This window comes from Eleutherodactylus coqui, chromosome 4, assembly GCF_035609145.1.
Source record: "Eleutherodactylus coqui strain aEleCoq1 chromosome 4, aEleCoq1.hap1, whole genome shotgun sequence".
NCBI classification, from domain to species: Eukaryota; Metazoa; Chordata; class Amphibia; order Anura; family Eleutherodactylidae; genus Eleutherodactylus; species Eleutherodactylus coqui.
The window spans coordinates 301,427,480-301,450,290 of NC_089840.1; the positions used below are offsets into that span (position 1 = coordinate 301,427,480).

At 47.7% G+C, this 22,811-nt stretch overlaps 1 protein-coding gene across 1 annotated transcript in view; it reads right to left on the reverse strand.

Moving 5' to 3' along the window:
- SORCS3 (sortilin related VPS10 domain containing receptor 3) overlaps positions 1–22,811 on the reverse strand; it is an 810,393-nt gene that overhangs the window by 5,050 nt on the left and 782,532 nt on the right. The window contains exons 23-26 of the mRNA XM_066601804.1: positions 19,807–19,938; positions 16,743–16,842; positions 12,151–12,256; positions 4,893–5,050 (exon numbers count right to left, since the gene is read on the reverse strand). Coding sequence (XP_066457901.1) covers positions 4,893–5,050; positions 12,151–12,256; positions 16,743–16,842; positions 19,807–19,938 — 496 coding nt within the window. The remainder of the gene's footprint in view (positions 1–4,892; positions 5,051–12,150; positions 12,257–16,742; positions 16,843–19,806; positions 19,939–22,811) is intronic.

A 22,811-nucleotide genomic window follows, 5' to 3' on the forward strand; every position in this document is an offset into this window, starting at 1 on the left:
TAGATATCTATCTATCTATCTCATATCTATTAGATAGATAGATATGAGATAAATAGATAAATAGATAGATATGTGAGACAGGTAGATATGAGATAGATATGAGATAGATAGATATGAGATAGATAGATAGATAGATAGATAGATAGGAGATAGATAGATAGATATGAGATAGATAGATAGATAGATAGATAGATAGATAGATAGATAGACATGAGATACATAGATATATATAGAGAAGATAGATAGATATTGGATAGATAGATAGGAGATAGACAGATAGATATGACATAGATAGATAGATAGAAATGAGCTAGAGATATATATATATATATATATATGAGCTAGATAGATAGCTATGAGAGAGAGATAGATAGAAAGATAGAAAGATATATATATATATATATATATATATATATATATATATATATATATATATATATATATATATATATATATATATATATATATATATGGGGTGGATAGATAGATAGATATGGGATAGATAGATAGGAGATAGATAGATATGAGATAGATAGGAGATAGATAGATAGATAGATAGATAGATAGGAGATAGATAGATGATAGATATGAGATAGATAGATAGGAGATAGATAGGAGATACATAGATATATAGATAGAGAGAAGAGAGATAGATATATAGATAGGAGATAGATAGATATAAGATAGATAGATAGATAGATAGGAGAGAGTGATACATAGATAGATAGGAGATAGATAGATATAAGATAGATAGATAGATAGATAGATAGATATGAGATAGATAGATAGCTAGATAGATATGAGATAGATAGATAGATAGATAGATAGATAGATAGATAGATAGATAGGAGAGAGTGATACATAGATAGGAGGTAGATAGATAGATAGATAGATATGAGCTAGATAGATAGATATGAGAGAGATATGGATAGAAAGATAGATAGATATGAGATAGATAGATATATAGATAGGAGAGAGTGATACATAGATAGATAGGAGATAGATAGATAGCTATGAGATACATAGATATATAGATAGAGAGAAGATAGATAGATAGATAGATAGATGGATATGAGATAGATAGATAGATAGATAGGTAGATAGATAAATAGGAGATAGATGGATATGAGCTAGATAGATATATATGAGATAGATAGATATGGGATAGATAGATAGATAGATAGATAGATAGATAGATAGATAGATAGATATTGCATGGATCGATAGGAGATAGATAGATATGAGATAGATGGATATGAGATAGATAGATAGATAGATAGATAGATAGATAGATAGATAGATGATAAATAGATAGATAGATATGAGATAGATAGATAGGAGAAAGATAGATAGTTAGATAGGTAGATAGATAGATAGATAGATAGATAGATAGATAGATAGATATGAGATAGATAGATATGACATAAATAGATAGATGGATAAGAGCTAGATAGATAGATATTAGATAGATATATATTAGATAGATAGATAGATATGAGATAAATAGATAGATATGTGAGACAGGTAGCTATGAGATAGATAGATAGATAGATAGGAGAGAGTGATACATAGATAGGAGGTAGATAGATAGATAGATAGATAGATAGATAGATAGATAGATAGATAGATAGATATGAGCTAGATAGATAGATATGAGAGAGATATGGATAGAAAGATAGATAGATATGAGATAGATAGATATGAGATAGATAGATATATAGATAGGAGAGAGTGATACATAGATAGATAGGAGATAGATAGATAGCTATGAGATACATAGATATATAGATAGAGAGAAGATAGATAGATAGATAGATAGATAGATAGATAGATAGATAGATGGATATGAGATAGATAGATAGATAGGTAGATAGATAAATAGGAGATAGATGGATATGAGCTAGATAGATATATATGAGATAGATAGATATGGGATAGATAGATAGATAGATAGATAGATAGATAGGAGATAGATAGATAGATAGATAGATAGATAGATAGATAGATAGATAGATAGATAGATATGGCATGGATCGATAGGAGATAGATAGATATGAGATAGATGGATATGAGATAGATAGATAGATAGATAGGAGATAAATAGATAGATAGATATGAGATAGATAGATAGGAGAAAGATAGATAGTTAGATAGATAGATAGATGATAAATAGATAGATAGATATGAGATAGATAGATAGGAGAAAGATAGATAGTTAGATAGGTAGATAGATAGATAGATAGATAGATAGATAGATATGAGATAGATAGATATGACATAAATAGATAGATGGATAAGAGCTAGATAGATAGATATTAGATAGATATATATTAGATAGATAGATAGATAGATATGAGATAAATAGATAGATATGTGAGACAGGTAGCTATGAGATAGATAGATAGATAGGAGAGAGTGATACATAGATAGGAGGTAGATAGATAGATAGATAGATAGATAGATAGATAGATAGATAGATATGAGCTAGATAGATAGATATGAGAGAGATATGGATAGAAAGATAGATAGATATGAGATAGATAGATATGAGATAGATAGATATATAGATAGGAGAGAGTGATACATAGATAGATAGGAGATAGATAGATAGATAGCTATGAGATACATAGATATATAGATAGAGAGTAGATAGATAGATAGATAGATAGATAGATAGATAGATAGATAGATAGGAGATAGATGGATATGAGATAGATAGATACATAGATAGGTAGATAGATAAATAGGAGATAGATATATATGAGATAGATAGATATGGGATAGATAGATAGATAGATATGGCATGGATCGATAGGAGATAGATAGATATGAGATAGATGGATATGAGATAGATAGATAGATAGGAGATAAATAGATAGATAGATATGAGATAGATAGGAGAAAGATAGATAGTTAGATAGGGAGATAGATAGATAGATAGATATGAGATAGATAGATATGACATAAATAGATATGACATAAATAGATAGATGGATAAGAGCTAGATAGATAGATATGAGAGAGATAGAAAGATAGATAGATATTAGATAGATAAATATTAGATAGATAGATAGATAAATAGGAGATAGATAAATAGGAGATAGATAGATAGATATGAGATACATAGATATAAAGATAGAGAGAAGATAGATAGATGGATATGGGATAGATAGATAGGAGATAGACAGATAGATATGACATAGATAGATAGATAGAAATGAGCTAGAGAGATAGATATGAGCTAGATAGATAGCTATGAGAGAGAGATAGATAGAAAGATAGATATGAGAGAGATAGATAGATAAATAGGAGATAGATATATATGAGATAGATAGATATGAGATAGATAAATAGATAGATATGTGAGATAGGTAGATATGAGATAGATAGATAGATAGATAGATATGACATAGATATGAGAGAGAGATACATAGATAGATAGGAGATAGATAGATATGAGATGGATAGATAGATAGATGTGAGATAGTTAGGTAGATATGAGATAGATAAATAGATAGATATCTATCTATCTATCTCATATCTATTAGATAGATAGATATGAGATAAATAGATAAATAGATAGATATGTGGGACAGGTAGATATGAGATAGATATGAGATAGATAGATATGAGATAGATAGATAGATAGATAGATAGATAGGAGATAGATAGATAGATATGAGATAGATAGATAGATAGATAGATAGATAGATAGACATGAGATACATAGATATATATAGAGAAGATAGATAGATATTGGATAGATAGATAGGAGATAGACAGATAGATATGACATAGATAGATAGATAGAAATGAGCTAGAGAGATATATATATATATATGAGCTAGATAGATAGCTATGAGAGAGAGATAGAAAGATAGAAAGATATATATATATATATATATATATATATATATATATATATATATATATATATATATATATATATATATATATGGGGTGGATAGATAGATAGATAGATAGATATGGGATAGATAGATAGGAGATAGATAGATATGAGATAGATAGGAGATAGATAGATAGATAGATAGATAGATAGATAGATAGATAGATAGATAGATAGATAGATAGATAGATAGATGGGAGATAGATAGGAGATAGATAGATGATAGATATGAGATAGATAGATAGGAGATAGATAGGAGATACATAGATATATAGATAGAGAGAAGAGAGATAGATAGATATATAGATAGATAGATAGATAGATAGATAGATATATAGATAGGAGATAGATAGATATAAGATAGATAGATAGATAGATAGGAGAGAGTGATACATAGATAGATAGGAGATAGATAGATATAAGATAGATAGATAGATAGATAGATAGATAGATAGATAGATAGATAGATAGATAGGTAGGAGATAGATAGATACTCTGTACTGTATTTCTTGTATGCCCCCACTATTGGACATTGTAGCCCAGTCCTCTCTTCTGGTTTGCTGATGGGTTACACCATAATGAATCTATTTCCCGCACTCTGTTCGGCGGACGCAGAGGCCTCATTATTGTGTAACACTAGATTGCGGCGGATTCTACGATGCAACGCTTATTGTGTAAATGCTTTTTCTAATCAGATTTGCCTCTGCCTTGATCCCCAGCAGTCTGCATGCAATGGAAACACATTACCAAGATGACAGAGTAATAATGGAAGTGACATGTCTATCAGCCCAGAGGTCAGAAAACCGCAGCGCCATCCTGCGCAGGAGGCGGCTCCCAGCCCGGCCAAGTCATGTGGAACCTATTCATTACTCGTCTGCCATGACTGTTGTGGAAGCCGCCTTCTACTTGATTAATTGACCAGATTCACTTTGCTGAGCGCTCACATCCCATCAGCGCCACAACCCCAGATCTGCGCTGATATTACCGATGACTCGGGCGTCCAGCTCCTTGTCCGCCAGCTCCTCCTCCGTGAAGTTGCTGAGTGATATTTTGGGTGCATTGTCATTTTGACTAACAGACCCGATCATTTCCTGTTCTTTGTCATGCTGGACCTGTGCATAGATGTTAATCCACGGGATTTTCCTGTAATCAGAAAGTTTAGCAGTTTTAAGATTTAGTAAAATCGCACGAAATTGTAGAACAGGACAATTTTACAAAATGGAAAAATGTGCAATTTTTGTGTTTTGAATCGTCTGATGGACATTTATAAAGTAAATAAGTAAAAGTACAAAAAGCGTAAAGTGACAAAATGTGACAAACTGGAGCTGCTTGGGGGGATACATGGGCGATCCAATGCATACCGTCTCCCACCAGGCTGCTGTAGGAGGTCTGTAAGGCGTTGTGGCGGCATCTGTCGTAAGCGTATGGCAGGCTTAAAGGGGTTACTCAGCCCCTAAATATCATGGCCGATCCTCAGGATTAGAAGTTTGGTTGGTTTGCAGAATTTTGTCAAGAAAGTTTGTTTCAGTTGGAATTCGTTTGGTCTATTACACTAAGATCCATGAAAGCCTCTGAGGTCACCTAGGAAGGTATCCAAGGACTTCTGAGCTGTTCTTATGACAACATTAAAGGATTACAAAGAAGGAAGAGGAGGAGCAAGAGAAGGAGGATGAAGAGGAGGAGCAAGATAAGGAGGATGAAGAGGAGGAAGAAGAGGAGGAGCAAGAGAAGGAGGAAGAAGAGGAGGAGCAATATGAGGAGGAATAAGAGAAGGAGGATGAAGAGGAGGAAGAAGAGGAGGAGCAAGAGAAGGAGGATGAAGAGGAGGAGCAAGAGAAGGAGGATGAAGTGGAGGAAGAAGAGGAGGAGCAATATGAGGAGGAGTAAGAGGAGGAGGATGAAGAGGAGGAAGAAGAGGAGGAGCAAGAGAAGGGGGATGAAGAGGAGGAGGAGCAATATGAGGAGGAGGAGTAAGAGAAGGAGGATGAAGAGGAGGAAGAAGAGGAGGAGCAAGAGAAGGAGGATGAAGAGGAGGAAGAAGAGGAGGAGCAAGAGAAGGAGGATGAAGAAGAGGAGGAGCAATATGAGGAGGAGTAAGAGGAGGAAGAAGAGGAGGAGTAAGATAAGGAGGATGAAGAGGAGGAAGAAGAGGAGGAGCAATATGAGGAGGAGTAAGAGAAGGAGGAAGAAGAGGAGGAGTAAGAGAAGGAGGATATAGAGGAGGAAGAAGAGGAGGAGCAATATGAGGAGGAGTAAGAGAAGGAGGATGAAGAGGAGAAAGAAGAGGAGGAGCAAGAGAAGGAGGATGAAGAGGAGGAAGAAGAGGAGAAGCAAGAGAAGGAGGATGAAGAGGAGGAAGAAGAGGAGGAGCAATATGAGGAGGAGTAAGAGAAGGAGGATGAAGAGGAGAAAGAAGAGGAGGAGCAAGATAAGGGGGAAGAAGAGGAAGAGTAGGTGGAAGAGGAGGAGGAGGATGAAGAGGAGGAGGAAGATGGGGATTATTTTTACATCTTCAGTTGAGACAAAGTGCCCAATGTTAGGTTTAGGTGAAATGCTATAATTCAGCATCTGCGTTTGGTCTGTACTGTGTATTCAGGTAGACCGCTGCTGGGGTTTGGGTGGGCACATGCCAATCTGTAAGTGCTGGGCACAAGAGGGATTGCCAATAAATCCCTAAACCTAGGCCCGGGTGAAGATGTGATGAATACAAAAATGTCTATGCTCCAAATTTTGTGCCTTTTTGGCTTCTGTTACTGTATCACTCTTCTTGCATGCAGCCCGGATGTGTGCCCATGCAGTTAATGTGTGCCCATGCAGTTAATGTGTGCCCATGCAGTTAATGTGTGCCCCATGCAGTGTAATGCGTGCCCTCGCTTTGCTGTAGTCCCCAAAAGCCCAAAATGACAGATGAAGTGAATGACACTGATCGTCTGGTGACAGCGGTGCTCGCCGGGGGGTATATATCAGGCAGTGGGGCTGCAGTCGGGTCTGGAAGTTGATATTCAAAACAGAAAAATTGTGCCGATCTGAGTGACTGTGACCAGCCCAAACGGTGACGTGTAGACGACCGGTCTGAGTGAGGGACGGTCTTGTGGGGGGTCCCCTATATGTCATGCTCAGTACTGCAGCCGCAAAACCTATCCAAGGAGAGAGAACTGTGGAACGGGCGGCGGCAAGAGAGAAATATAACAACCCAACAAATAAAGTTATCGTGTCACTTCTATGGAGCCTCAAAAACAAAACCCCAGAAACAATGACAGAATTGCTGGTTTTATTCACTTGCCGCCGCGGAGGAGGAGGGGGGGAGGGGGCGCTGTCAGGTCTGTGCGGTGAGCCTATCTATCTGACAGATAGGCTCACTGCAAAGAATCGTGGCAAATCAGGGCATGCCGCGATTTAGATCCTGCGAGTGGACAATCGCTATGATTCTCCTTTTGCGGACGCCGCGGCTGCGCTTTCCATAGCCATGCAATAGAGAGCATTCACTGCATTACCCGTGGCCGGATTATCGTGGCGGGTAATGCAATGAACGATCGCCCGTGGGCAGGCAGCCGTAGTGAAGGAGCCCCATGAAAACCAAACTCTGGGATGTTTTGCTGTTTGTTTTGGTTAATGTATCCGATTGGCAGAATAAGGGTCTTTGTTTTATATTATGTGTCGTCATTTGTGGTTTTGAGCCGCAGCCGTGGAATGAAATGAAGGTGCGAGGAACGAAGACGGGCGAGATCGAAAACCGTAAAGGCTTAGAGACACGACTCGATCACAGCCAACGGATTGTTCTCATGTCAGGATGGTCCTAAGAAAGCAAAAATCAATCCACTCTGAAGCGCCTGTCAGTTCCCCTCCTGGGGGGGCAGCGGGGGGGGGGGGGGGCAGTGGGGTGGGGGGGGGGGGGGGCAGCGGTCTCTCTCAGCCCGGATAGGACAATCAGAGTAAATGCTGAAAACCTCCATCAACATCACAGAGATGTAACACAAGTGACATAATATACGGAGGTCACTGAAGGGAAGATCCTGAAATTAAAGGGGTGCGGCTGGGAAAAATCACTGATGGTCCGTCCTTTGGATATATCATCCAGGTGTGACTGGCGGGGTCTGACCCCAGGATCGTCATCGATCAGAAGGAAAACGCTGTAAGATAGGTTCAAGCGATGGGGCGCAGCCGCAGTACCGCATCACGTAATTCTGCTGATCAGTTAGGGTCCTGACCATCAGAGCCACAGTGATCACCCAACCCATGAGGATAAGCCATTAATACATGAAAACTCCTTAAAGGGGAACTCCAAAGTCAGGCTTTTATCATATAGGTGATATGTGATAAAGGTCTGATTGGTGGGGGTCTCATCACTATGATCCCCACCGATCCTGAGAACAGGGGTCATCACTGCACACTAGCTGCCCCCACAGTGATGTCCGACTGAATGGAGCAGCAGACGCACATGCGCTTACTGCTGCAATTATTTCAATGGGGCTTACGCTTGGCCATCTCCAGCAGTCCCACCAGAGTGAGCAAGCAGTGAGGAGGACGGGGGAGATGAGACCCCCATTCTCAGGTTCAGTGGGACTATCAGATGTGAGACCCTCACCACACAGACTTTTTTTTACCTATCCTGTCCTCCTCCGCACCCACAGTGACATGTTGGTTGAGCGGAGCGGAGGTCGCACATGCTCAGGACTACTGCGTTCCTCTGTAACAGGGCTGTCAGACACAGCCGGGAGCGCTACTCTGTTATTTCCGTCAGCCCTATTGAAATGATTGACACTCTGTGTAACTGCTTTCCACTCCGGAGGATCCTGAATAGACACCTCCCCTCCATTAGCTCAGCATTCACTAATACGCTATATACAAAGGAGTTTTCTACAATGGTCTACCTCTTTAAAGGCTAGGAAACCCTTTGTGCAGGAAAAATCAATACACGTGTCTTATACTAAGTACCTGCAGAACAAAAATATGCATTTATCTGTTTTTTTTTTTGCATTGAGCTTTCCTTCTCGTGCATTTAGAAAGTCTCCTACTTGGTTTTAGGCTCTTCTACATTTAAGTTTCTGGCTTGCAGAATTCCTGATTAGTTGGTCTCTCTTATAAGCGAGCACAGGCCCAGCTCCCCTCTTTCAGTCTGTGTAGAATAACCACACCACTCAATACTACCCAGATACCTCTACCACATCCTCTCTGGGCAGCGGCTGATCTCATCCTCTTCACTGGTGATAAGAGCAAAAAATTACTACCCTCTGTTACAGTAGCTTCCTCTGCTTGACTCACTGCCTTCCTGTGATCTCCACCCCATCCCCCGCACTGTCATACAGCCCCCTGTAATAGTAGCTTCCTCTCCTCCCCATCCCCCGCACTGTCATAGCGCCCCTGTAATAGTAGATTCCTCCCCATCCCCCGCACTGTCATACAGCCCCCTGTAATAGTAGCTTCCTCTCCTCCCATCCCCCGCACTGTCATACAGCCCCCTGTAATAGTAGCTTCCTCTCCTCCCCATCCCCCGCACTGTCATACAGCCCCCTGTAATAGTAGCTTCCTCTCCTCCCCAACCCCCGCACTGTTATACAGCCCCTGTAATAGTAGCTTCCTCTCCTCCCCATCCCCCACACTGTCATACAGCCCCCTGTAATAGTAGCTTCCTCTCCTCCCCATCCCCCGCACTGTCATACAGCCCCCTGTAATAGTAGCTTCCTCTCCTCCCCATCCCCCACACTGTCATACAGCCCCCTGTAATAGTAGCTTCCTCTCCTCCCCATCCCCCGCACTGTCATAGCGCCCCTGTAATAGTAGCTTCCTCTCCTCCCCATCCCCCACACTGTCATACAGCCCCCTGTAATAGTAGCTTCCTCTCCTCCCATCCCCCGCACTGTCATACAGCCCCCTGTAGTAGTAGCTTCCTCTCCTCCCCATCCCCCGCACTGTCAAACAGCCCCCTGTAATAGTAGCTTCCTCTCCTCCCATCCCCCGCACTGTTATACAGCCCCCTGTAATAGTAGATTCCTCTCCTCCCCATCCCCCACACTGTCATACAGCCCTCTGTAATAGTAGCTTCCTCTCCTCCCATCCCCCGCACTGTCATACAGCCCTCTGTAATAGTAGCTTCCTCTCCTCCCATCCCCCCACACTGTCATACAGCCCCCTGTAATAGTAGCTTCCTCTCCTCCCCATTCCCCACACTGTCATACAGCCCCCTGTAATAGTAGCTTCCTCTCCTCCCATCCCCCCACACTGACATACAGCCCCCTGTAATAGGAGCTTCCTCTCCTCCCCATCCCCCACACTGTCATACAGACCCCTGTAATAGTAGCTTCCTCTCCTCCCCATCCCCCGCACTGTCATACAGCCCCCTGTAATAGTAGCTTCCTCCCCAACCCCCGTACTGTCATACAGCCCCCTGTAATAGTAGCTTCCTCTCCTCCCCATCCCCCGCACTGTCATACAGCCCCCAGTAATATTAGCTTCCTCTCCTCCCATCCCCCGCACTGTCATACAGCCCCCTGTAATAGTAGCTTCCTCTCCTCCCCATCCCCCGCACTGTCATACAGCCCCCTGTAATAGTAGCTTCCTCTCCTCCCCATCCCCCCCAATGTCATACAGCCCCCTGTAATAGTAGCTTCCTCTCCTCCCCATCCCCCGCACTGTCATACAGCCCCCTGTAATAGTAGCTTCCTCTCCTCCCCATCCCCCGCACTGTCATACAGCCCCCTGTAATAGTAGCTTCCTCTCCTCCCCATCCCCCACACTGTCATACAGCACCCTGTAATAGTAGCTTCCTCTCCTCCCATCCCCCCACACTGACATACAGCCCCCTGTAGTAGTAGCTTCCTCCCCCACCCCCGCACTGTCATACAGCCCCCTGTAATAGTAGCTTGCTCTCCTCCTCATCCCCCGCACTGTCATACAGCCCCCTGTAATAGTAGCTTCCTCTCCTCCCCATCCCCCGCACTGTCATACAGCCCCCTGTAATAGTAGCTTCCTCTCCTCCCCATCCCCCGCACTGTCATACAGCCCCCTGTAATAGTAGCTTCCTCTCCTCCCCATCCCCCACACTGTCATACAGCCCCCTGTAATAGTAGCTTCCTCTCCTCCCCATCCCCCGCACTGTCATACAGCCCCTTGTAATAGTAGCTTCCTCTCCTCCCCATCCCCCGCACTGTCATACAGCCCCCTGTAATAGTAGCTTCCTCTCCTCCCCTCCCCCGCACTGTCATACAGCCCCCGCACAAAGGTGTACATACCCTAAAGGGGGGCACAAAGCTGTACATAGCCTAAGGGGGCACACAAAGGTGTACAGAGCCTAAGGTGGCGCACAAAGGTGTATATAGCCCAAATGGGTGCATAAAGGTATACATACCCTAAAGAGGCGCACAAAGGTGTACATAGCCTAATGGGGCGCACAAAGTTATACAGAGCCTAAAGGAGACCGCAAAGGTGTACAGAGCCTAAAGGGGCGCACAAAGGTGTACAGAGCCTAAGGGAGTGCACAAAGGTGCACATACCCTAAAGGGGCACACAAAGGTGTACATACCCTAAAGGGGCGCACAAAGGTGTACATAGCCTAAAGGAGTGCACAAAGGTGTACAGAGCCTAAAGGGACGCACAAAGGTGTACAGAGCCTAAAGGGGCGCACAAAGGTGTACAGAGCCTAAAGAGGCGCACAAAGGTGTACATAGCCTAAGGCGCACAAAGGTGTACATACCCTAAAGGAGTGCACAAAGGTGTACACAGCCTAAAGGGGCGCACAAAGGTGTACAGAGCCTAAACTGGCGCACAAAGGTGTACAGAGCCTAAAGGGGCGCACAAAGGTGTACATAACCTAAAGGGGCGCAGAAAGGTGTACATAGCCTAAAGGGGCGCACAAAGGTGTACAGAGCCTAAACGGGTGCACAAAGGTGTACAGAGCCTAAAGGGGGCGCACAAAGGTGTACATAGCCTAAAGGGGCGCAGAAAGGTGTACAGAGCCTAAAGGGGGCGCAAAAAGGTGTACAGAGCCTAAAGGGGCGCACAAAGGTGTACAGAGCCTAAAGGAGACCACAAAGGTGTACAGAGCCTAAACGGGCGCACAAAGGTGTACAGAGCCTAAAGGAGACCACAAACTTTTGCATGTTAGGTAAAATATTAAAAACCAAAATGTCTACAAGGACTTAGATGAGAAAAAAACTAGATGAAGGATACAAAGTAGGCACTATTGCAGATACCTGCCACATGATGCCACCCACAGACGGGCGCAGTCACTTCTATCGGTTTCTTACCTTTTAAATTTGTAGATTAAAAAAACTGCCAAACCCACAAAGACAACGGAGAGAAGCATCAACATGGCGGAGCTGCTGTGACTGGCGCTGTTATCCACCAGGGGGGCTGCGAAAGACAGGAATATGGGAGGCTCATGTCAAGACTTTAGATTCAGAAGATGTACAAACTGTAGGGTCTGCTGGTAACACAACATACTGCAGAGTTCACACGGCTCCTTGGGGGAGGAGCAGCTCTTCGGGGGTGGGGCATAACATGATTAAATTATGTAATTAATATATGAAAAGGTAGAAATATGGTTTATAGTTAAAGCTGCAGAAAACAGAATTCCAACACCAAATCCCTCGGTCCCTTAAGAGGAAGCACATGGTACATAGCGGCCCTAGAGCAGATTTCACTTTGGGGCCCGGGAGCTTTAAGTTCCGCCTCTACATAGACACAAATAATAAGGGGTTATCCAGGGAGTAAAGATATTTGTAAACCGGCTCAGAGTGGAGGAATGACATGAAGAAAGCCCTGCTCACCTCACCCGCTTCCCTGCCGCTCCTGTTCTGTCAGTGCCCGATCACGTCTGTCAGCATTCAGCCAGAGGTGATGTCACCGACACCAGAACAATGCATGTCTCCCCTATGCCAATGATCAGCCGCAGCGGGCACATATTATGCTGTTGGGCTGTCATCGCTCAGCAGCAGGAGACCGGGCACCGCAGGAACAGGAGTGGCGCACATTGGGTGTGGGCAGTACGGTGTTCTGTATGTTATTCGAACACGCTTCATCTGTTGGAAGCTCAGCTGTAAGGCCCTGTTCGCACTGCATAATGCGCTATAGATTACGTGGCGACATCGCTGCCATTATAGCATTTTATTGCTTGTAGGTCGTAAAGTGATTTTTCCATGCGTAGATTTTGAAATCCATATAACAGAAAAAAATAATTGCCACATCAGGTCTTGGTCGCATGCGAATCTGCCACATCGGCTGGGCAACATCGGCAAGCACATCCCTGGAAGAATTCGGACTTCTACCTTAATCATGTGAGAAAGTAAGTAATTAGCTAGAATGGCCCTCAGTGCCATGCAGCCAGTGTGAGGGCGACGGGGGTGGGGTACAGAGGTTCGAGGGGCAGGTGACACATTAACAAAGTGTCAAATCATGGAGGCATATCTGGGAGCTACAATGTGTCCTCTGTCTGCAGCAACAACTAAAACAATCCAAATGGAGTCTAAAGCGGATTGGGAAAGTCAGCTGAAGGTCACGGCTGCCCGCCGCCACCGCCAACCCACGGGGCATCAGAGACATAGGAAAACAATCACAACCTTCAAACTGGAACAACAAACATAACATGGAAAATAGTAGAAAACAAAAACTATCGGAGGGACAACCATTCCCAAAGTGAAAGAAAAAATATAAAAAGAACAAAAAACTGTTAAATGTCATAAATGTATCCGTATCATTGTATCAATGCCTTATCTGCTGTGTAATGTTGGATGACGTCCGGACAACCAGAGCCGACGCCACATCAGACCCTCCATCCGGACAACCAGAGCCAACGCCACATCGGACCCTCCGTCTGGGCAACCAGAGCCGATGCCACATCGGACCCTCCCTCCGGACAACCAGAGCCGACGCCACATCAGACCCTCCGTCCAGACAAGCAGAGCCGACGCCACATCAGACCCTCCGTCCGGACAACCAGAGCTGATGCCACATTGGACCCTCCCTCCGGACAACCAGAACCGACGCCACATCAGACCTTCCGTCCGGACAACCAGAGCCGACGCCACATCAGACCCTCCGTCCAGACAACCAGAGCCGATGCCACATCAGAGCTGCTGTGACTGGCCAGAGCCGACGCCACATCAGACCCTCCGTCCAAACAACCAGAGCAGACGCCACATCGGACCCTCCGTCCGGACAACCAGAGCCGACGCCACATCAGACCCTCCGTCCGGACAACCAGAGCCGACGCCACGTCAGACCTTCCGTCCGGACAACCAGAGCCGACGCCACATCAGACCCTCTGTCCGGACAACCAGAGCCGACACCACATTATACCCTCTGTCCGGACAAACAGAGCCGACGCCACATCAGTCCCTCCGTCCGGACAACCAGAGCCGACGCCACAACAGACCCTCCGTCCGGACAACCAGAACTGACGCCACATCAGACCCTCTGTCCGGACAACCAGAGCCGATGCCACATCTGACCCTCCGTCCGGACAACCAGAGCCGAAGCCACATCTGACCCTCTGTCCGGACAACCAAAGCCGACGCCACATCAGACCCTCTGTCCGGACAACCAGAGCCGACGCCACATCAGACCCTCCGTCTGGACAACCAGAGCCGACGCCACATCAGACCCTCCGTCTGGACAACCAGAGCCGACGCCACATCAGACCCTCCGTCCGGACAACCAGAGCCGACGCCACATCCGACCCTCCGTCCGGACAACCAGAGCCGACGCCACATCAGACCCTCCGTCTGGACAACCAGAGCCGACGCCACATCAGACCCTCCGTCCGGACAACCAGAGCCGATGCCACATCGGACCCTCCTTCCGGACAACCAGAGCCGATGCCACATCGGACCCTCCGTCCGGACAACCAGAGCCGACGCCACATCAGATCCTCCGTCTGGACAACCAAAGCCGACGCCACATCCGACCCTCCGTCCAGACAAGCAGAGCCGACGCCACATCAGACCCTCCGTCTGGACAACCAGAACTGACGCCACATCAGACCCTCTGTCCGGACAACCAGAGCCGATGCCACATCAGACCCTCTGTCCGGACAACCAGAGCCGACGCCACATCAGACCCTCCGTCTGGACAACCAGAGCCGACGCCACATCAGACCCTCCGTCTGGACAACCAAAGCCGACGCCACATCAGACCCTCCGTCCGGACAACCAGAGCCGACACCACATCAGACCCTCCTTCTGGACAACCAGAGCCGAAGCCACATCTGACCCTCTGTCCGGACAACCAGAGCCGACGCCACATCAGATCCTCCGTCTGGACAACCAAAGCCGACGCCACATCCGACCCTCCGTCCGGACAAGCAGAGCCGACGCCACATCAGACCCTCCATTCTGGACAACCAGAACTGACGCCACATCAGACCCTCTGTCCGGACAAACAGAGCCGATGCCACATCAGACCCTCTGTCCGGACAACCAGAGCCGACGCCACATCAGACCCTCCGTCTGGACAACCAGAGCCGACGCCACATCAGACCCTCCGTCTGGACAACCAAAGCCGACGCCACATCAGACCCTCCGTCCGGACAACCAGAGCCGACACCACATCAGACCCTCCTTCTGGACAACCAGAGCCGAAGCCACATCTGACCCTCTGTCCGGACAACCAGAGCCGATGCCACATCGGACCCTCCGTCCGGACAACCAGAGCCGACGCCACATCGGACCTTCCGTCCGGACAACCAGAGCCGACGCCACATCAGACCCTCTGTCCGGACAACCAGAGCCGACGCCACATCAGACCCTCCGTCCGGACAACCAGAGCCGACGCCACATCAGACCCTCCGTCTGGACAACCAAAGCCGACGCCACATCAGACCCTCCGTCCGGACAACCAGAGCCGACGCCACATCCGACCCTCCGTCCGGACAACCAGAGCCGACGCCACATCAGACCCTCCGTCCAGACGACCAGAGCCGACGCCACATCAGACCCTCCGTCCGGACAACCAGAGCCGACGCCACATCAGACCCTCCGTCCGGACAACCAGAGCCGACGCCACATCCGACCCTCCGTCCGGACAACCAGAGCCGACGCGACATCAGACCCACCGTCCGGACAAGCAGAGCCGACGCCACATCAGACCCTCCTTCCGGACAACCAGAGCCGATGCCACATCGGACCCTCCTTCCGGACAACCAGAGCCGATGCCACATCGGACCCTCCGTCCGGACAACCAGAGCCGACGCCACATCAGATCCTCCGTCTGGACAACCAAAGCCGACGCCACATCCGACCCTCCGTCCGGACAAGCAGAGCCGACGCCACATCAGACCCTCCGTCTGGACAACCAGAGCCAACGCCACATCAGACCCTCCGTCCAGACGACCAGAGCCGACGCCACATCCGACCCTCCGTCCGGACAAGCAGAGCCGACGCCACATCAGACCCTCCGTCTGGACAACCAGAGCCAACGCCACATCAGACCCTCCGTCCGGACAACCAGAGCTGTTATCTATATATAGGTGTCTCCTCTCAGTGTAATCTTGTCTGTGATGATAATGAGATGACAGCTGAGAAGTTTCCTCAACAGAACAGGAAGTGTCTGACTATTATTAGGGTTAGTGGTTGGTGTGCAGGGAGGGGAGGAGGTGAGCTGTGACTATTGTGAATGGTGGCTCCTGTGTTATCTATATATAGGAGTCTTCTCTCAGTGTAATCCTGCCTGTACAGGGAGGGGGAAGAGGTAAGCTGTGACATCACCTATTATTAGGCTCTGTGGTCGGTGTAAGAACTGCAGAATTTCAGGATTGTGACATCAAAAGTAAAACAGATTCTTTAAAAGCCCGTTGAATATACAACTACCCCTTCATACAGACAGCCGGCCGTGGTCCACTTACCTAGAGTCAGCTGGGTGACGTAGACAAATATCTGCACTCCTGGTTTAAGCTCAAAGACTATCAGGTTTTGATTGAGGGCAGTAAAGAGAGACTCTACGATCTGTGCAAGAAGGAAACACATGACAGCAGGTCAGTACAAGGTGTCTTTACAGGTCCTGTGCGCGGCGGGGGGCAGACGGCCAGGGCCCGCTGGATGCTGCTTGTGGTTCAATCATTTTATTTTCATTTAAGAACAATTTCTTTTTCCAAACAGAAAGGATGTTCAGTATTTGTGGGGTAAATAATGGAAGGTAGGTGTGCGAGGGTCCGGTACTGCCCCACTAGGGGGTGGAGGGAGCGTCCCTGGCGGTCGGGGATACATCCAGGGTATGTTAGCCGGTCGCTGAATCTATTCCCAGTTTTAGCAGCTCGGGTTTTGTGTGACTCACTTTATAATATGAAACCTTTACAAATTGGGTGTGAGCGCGGGGCAATGGGGAGTCCTGGGATAACATCATCCGCGGAGAGACCTACCTTCTGCTCCCGGGAGGCTGATTATATCCCTTTAATGCTTCCATGAGGAGGCCCTGAGTTAGTGGGGCCCCTCCATCCGTGGCAATGTATCGGTCTCCTGATTACTGTATTGTCAGTGAACATGATGCCGAGGTGCAGCACTGAATGGGTTACTGTCTGGGTTATGCCTGGAAATGTATCTTTTGTTAGTCATGTGATCGAGCTTTGTATAAATGTTTCTGCAAGGTGCATGAGTGAAGTCAGTTGGACAGAGTCGATTCCTGGCAGGAGAGAGGAGTGCTTGGAGCTATGAGATACACAGAGACCTTCAGTCTGCACTCCGGAATGGAGGAGGCTGAGGGGAATCCCAAGCCAACCCCGGCTGTACCCAGGAGACGCCAGTGTCACCCCTAAACACTGAGGATGAGGAGCCGCCATGCAGCGCACCCCTTTCCCAAATGTGAGTGATGACCGGTAGAGAGTTGGAGAGAAAGAAGAGTGTTGCCGGGACCTGGACCCACAGATAACGGGGCTGCGGTTCCTCCTGTCCACCCCTAAACCCTCCCTGGCACACCACTCTGACTTTAACCCCGTTTCCCCTACCGGCGTGTATTACTGAACTCTACAAAGCTACTACCAGTAAACGAGCTTCACCGACCGTTCCCGGTTTGGTTCTGGAAGTTATATAGCGGACTCTTTATTACCAACAACTGGACACGTAGGAAGGAACGCTGGTGTCACGAGTGACCGAACCAGTGGGTTCCCCAATTTAATAACCTGCCCTCGGCCCTTGGACATGTCACCTGTTACCCTCCGGGTGGGAGATGGTGGAGCCACCGTGACAAGTCCCAAACTCTACCCCGCTGTCCCCTAGGCCGTGGCCCGCTCCTCGGGTGCTGCACATACTTCTTATAATACCCGTTGGAGAACCATCGGGGCTTTGTGGGGTTTCAGCATTTTAATGGTCTCTAACACCTCAAGCGGGGTGGATGGGTGGCTACCTGGGCGGGCGGCGGGCGGGCAGGCTGGCGCTTTGTAGGAGGCTTCGGATTTCTCCCCACTGGGGTTGATATTTTAGGTTATATAATGAGGAATGGTATTCTGCAAACTCGCTGACAATTGTTTGGGCTGTCTGACAGCGGCCCGCTGCTTTAACCCCTTACAGTTGAGATTTTTCTCTTGCAGCGCTGCGAGAAGAGAGGATGTGAGAGAAAAACGGCAGCGTGTCCTGTGTTTGGGCGATTCTGTGGAAGGATCGACCGTTCTTCCTTACAGAAGCAGAAGAAAAATAGCATCACGGGGGTCTGCACCTGCGAGCATCACGGCCGCCTGCACCTGCGAGCATCACGGCGGTCTGCACCTGCGAGCATCACGGCGGTCTGCACCTGCGAGCATCACGGCGGTCTGCACCTGCGAGCATCACGGCGGTCTGCACCTGCGAGCATCTCGGCGGTCTGCACCTGCGAGCATCACGGCCGCCTGCACCTGCGAGCATCACGGCGGTCTGCACCTGCGAGCATCACGGCGGTCTGCACCTGCGAGCATCACGGCGGCCTGCACCTGCGAGCATCACGGCGGCCTGCACCTGCGAGCATCACGGCGGCCTGCACCTGCGAGCATCACGGCGGCCTGCACCTGCGAGCATCACGGCGGCCTGCACCTGCGAGCATCACGGTGGCCTGCACCTGCCAGCATCACGGCGGTCTGCACATGCAAGCATCACGGCAGCCTGCACCTGCGAGCATCACGGCGGTCTGCACCTGCGAGCATCACGGCGGTCTGCACCTGCGGGCATCACGGCGGCCTGCACCTGCGAGCATCACGGCGGTCTGCACCTGCAAGCATCACGGCGGCCTGCACCTGCGAGCATCACGGCGGCCTGCACCTGCGAGCATCACGGCGGCCTGCACCTGCGAGCGCCACGTGTTTATATCTCATAGGGAATAATTACGTTCATGAAAATGGCAAGTGCAGCGATGCGAGTGCAATACGACTTCCCCACAAAATGCATCACACTCACATATAATCTGCAGGTTTGTAACTGGGATATCTGTCTGAATAACTTGCAGCAGGGGCGTAACTATGGGGGCTGCAGGGGATATGGTCGCCTCAGGGGGCCCATAAGACCCATCCACTCCATATAGGGGGCCCAGTACTATGAATAAAGCATTATAGTTGGGGGCCCTGTAACATGTTTTCCGTCGGGGCCCAGAAGCTACAGTTATGCCTCTGACTTGGATAATCTTGCACTTGCTGGTGTGAATAAACCCTGGAGGCTCCGATAATCAGCTCACAATGATGCACTATTTCATCTAGGAAAGGCTATGGTGGTATGCTGGAAGCGGGACGGACTCCATTATAGCCACTGGGGTCTGCCTAGCGTGTGCCAACAACCGGGACCACGGGGAAGCTCAGTCATTGGCTGCTGCAGAAGGTTTATGGGACGCCGCTGCAGCCAGTAAGCAGACAGTGGAGTCCGGTGGCGGGGACGAGCGGAGTAACTGCTGAGTTGTTATTTTACCACATGGGGGACCCACTGAGGGGATTGAAGGTATTCGGGGCTCCGGCTCACCTGCTCCAAGTCGGCTTTACTCCCTTTTCTCCGTTCACTAACATTTTTTGGTGGCAAAATAAAAAGTTCTGCTGCCGTTGGAAGACCCGGAAACATGGCGACCAGGATGTGCTCCTCGGGGATACTCGTCACCTGAAACCATCCAGATGGAAAACGTGCATTAAAGAGGTCCAAACACCGCCAATCAGAAGACAGAATACATAAACCGTAGAGCCGTGTGAGTGCAGGCAGCCCCTCCCACCGCGTCCCACGGGGCGGTCATACATTATCTGCATATTGTTGGAAGATGATTCTAAGGCCTCCTTCCCACGAACGGATTTCCGCCGCGTAATTCGCGGCGAAAATCCGCTGCGTTGCCCGCAGCTATTAGGTTCTATTGAACTTCCCTTTCACAAGGGTGGGGGGGGTTACGTTTTTGTCAGCACCGGTGTAAAGCACTATCTGACCACAAGAGATACATGCGGTTTGGCGTTCATCATGTTGTTGGTTCAGCGTATCTGTAGGACCTCGCAGACGCCAGGATGGGACTCGTGCGGTTCGCTTAAGGTATATTACATTGCAGAATAGCTGAAGGAGGAGATGGAAGCCCAGATAGGGGGATATTGATTCCAGGCGTCTTATCATAAGAAGGAGCTGGACGCGGCCGCCATCCCTCCCGCAGCCAGCAGACTCTAATTAATTGCTTGTTACATGGGGGCGTCTTATTAGATTAGGCCTGACATCCATATTAGAAGCTGGATGAGTCAATCGCGTTCCAGCGAAGGAGAAATGAATGGAAGATGATTAGCCGCCCCTCGCGAGCAGTTAGCATGGCGGACGGGCAAGGGCTGGTGTGGAAGAAGCGTACAATGTGCGCACGGAGCGTATAAATGGCGGATGAGGTAAGAAATGATATACAATTATACAAACATATACACTGATCTGCCAGAACATTACAACCCCCTAATATTGTGCAGCTCTGTCCCTTCTGGACTCCAGCAGACCTCGGAGGAGTCCTGCGGTGTCAGCGGCAGGTCCTGTACATTCCTCGCTGCGCCCCCGTGGCTCAGAAGTCGTCTCCTTCATCTCTCTGTTCAGTTTCTGCAGTGAGGCACATTATCCTGCTGAGGGCGACACCCATAAGGAATCCCTCTGCCATGAAAGGGGAACTCCTCTGTACAATGTTAGGCAGTCGGTACATGTCACGTGCCTATGATGCCAGGACCCAGCAGAACATTGCCCATCACACTGCCCACCCACCAGCTTGTCTCAGTCCCATCCTGGTGCCATCTCTTCCCAGGAAAGTGATGTACCCGGCTGTCCACATGATGCCAGAACCCAGGTACCCAGTAGAACATCACACTACCCCCACCAGCTTGTCATCTTCCTGTCCTGGTGCCATCTTTTCTCAGGTAAGTGTTGCGCCCCTCGTCGTCCACATGATGGCAAAACCCAAGTACCCAACAAAATATTACCCATAGCCAGGGCCCTGTGGCTTGACTTCTTCTTATCCTGGTGCGATCTCTTACCAGGTAAGTGTTTTAACCAGCTGTCGTATCCATATGAACATTGCCCATCGCACTGCCCCTGCCAGCTTGTCTTCTTCCTATTCTGGTGCCATTTCTTCCCAGGTAAGTGTTGCACCCCTCATCGTCCGCATGATGGCAGGACACAAGTACCCACCAGCTTGACTTCTTCTTATCCTGGTGCGATCTCTTACCAGGTAAGTGTTTTAACCAGCTGTCCTATCCATATAAACATTGCCCATCACACAGTCACCACCGGCTTGTCTTCTTCTATACTAATGCCATCTGCTCCCAGATAAGTGATGCACCCAGCTGTCCACATTATGGCATAACCCAGGTACCCAGCAGAACATCACCCATTACACTGTTGGTCGCACCCTCCATTGGCTTGTCTTCTTCCTGTCCTGCTGCCATCTCTTCTACAGTAAGTAAAACACCCGGCTGTCCACATGATGCCAGGACCCAAGTACCCAGCAGAACATCGCCCATCACTCTGCCTACCCACCAGCTTGTCTCCGTCCCATCCTGGTGCCATCTCTTGTCAGGTAAGTAATGCACCCGGCTGTCCACATGCTGTAATATGTCATCCATCAGACCAGGCACATTCTTTATGCCCCTTGCAGGTGTTTTTGGCGGTGAACAGGGGTCACATGGGGACTCTGTCCGGTCTGCGGCCCCGTATACAGCGAGCTGCGGGTCCTGTGTGATCTGACAGCTTTCTATCATCACCAGTAACGTGTCCTCCAGTCCCTCTTCCGTGGCCTTCGCTCTGTCACCGCTTGTCTTTCCTTGGAGCACTTTTGGTAGGTATTAACCACTAAGTACTGGGAATACCCCCACAAGACCATCCGTCCTGGAGACCCTCCGACCAGCCCTCCGCGCACAATCTGATGCTTGTCATAGATCTGCATACTTACCAATATAACCGACTGATCAGTGACTGCCTGATGTATCCCATAATATATGCCATAATGTATCCCATAATGTATCCCATAATATATCCCATAATATACCCCATAATGTATCCCATAATGTATCCCATAATATACCCCATAATATACCCCATAATGTATCCCATTATGTATCCCATAATATACCCCATAATGTATCCCATAATGTACCCCATAATGTATCCCATAATGTACCCCATAATGTATCCCATAATGTATCCCATAATATATCCCATAATATACCCCATAATGTATCCCATAATGTATCCCATAATATACCCCATAATATACCCCATAATGTATCCCATTATGTATCCCATAATATACCCCATAATGTATCCCATAATGTATCTCATAATGTATCCCATAATATACCCCATAATATACCCCATAATGTATCCCATAATGTATCCCATAATATATCCCATAATATACCCCATAATGTATCCCATAATGTATCCCATAATATACCCCATAATATACCCCATAATGTATCCCATAATGTATCTCATAATGTATCCCATAATATACCCCATAATATACCCCATAA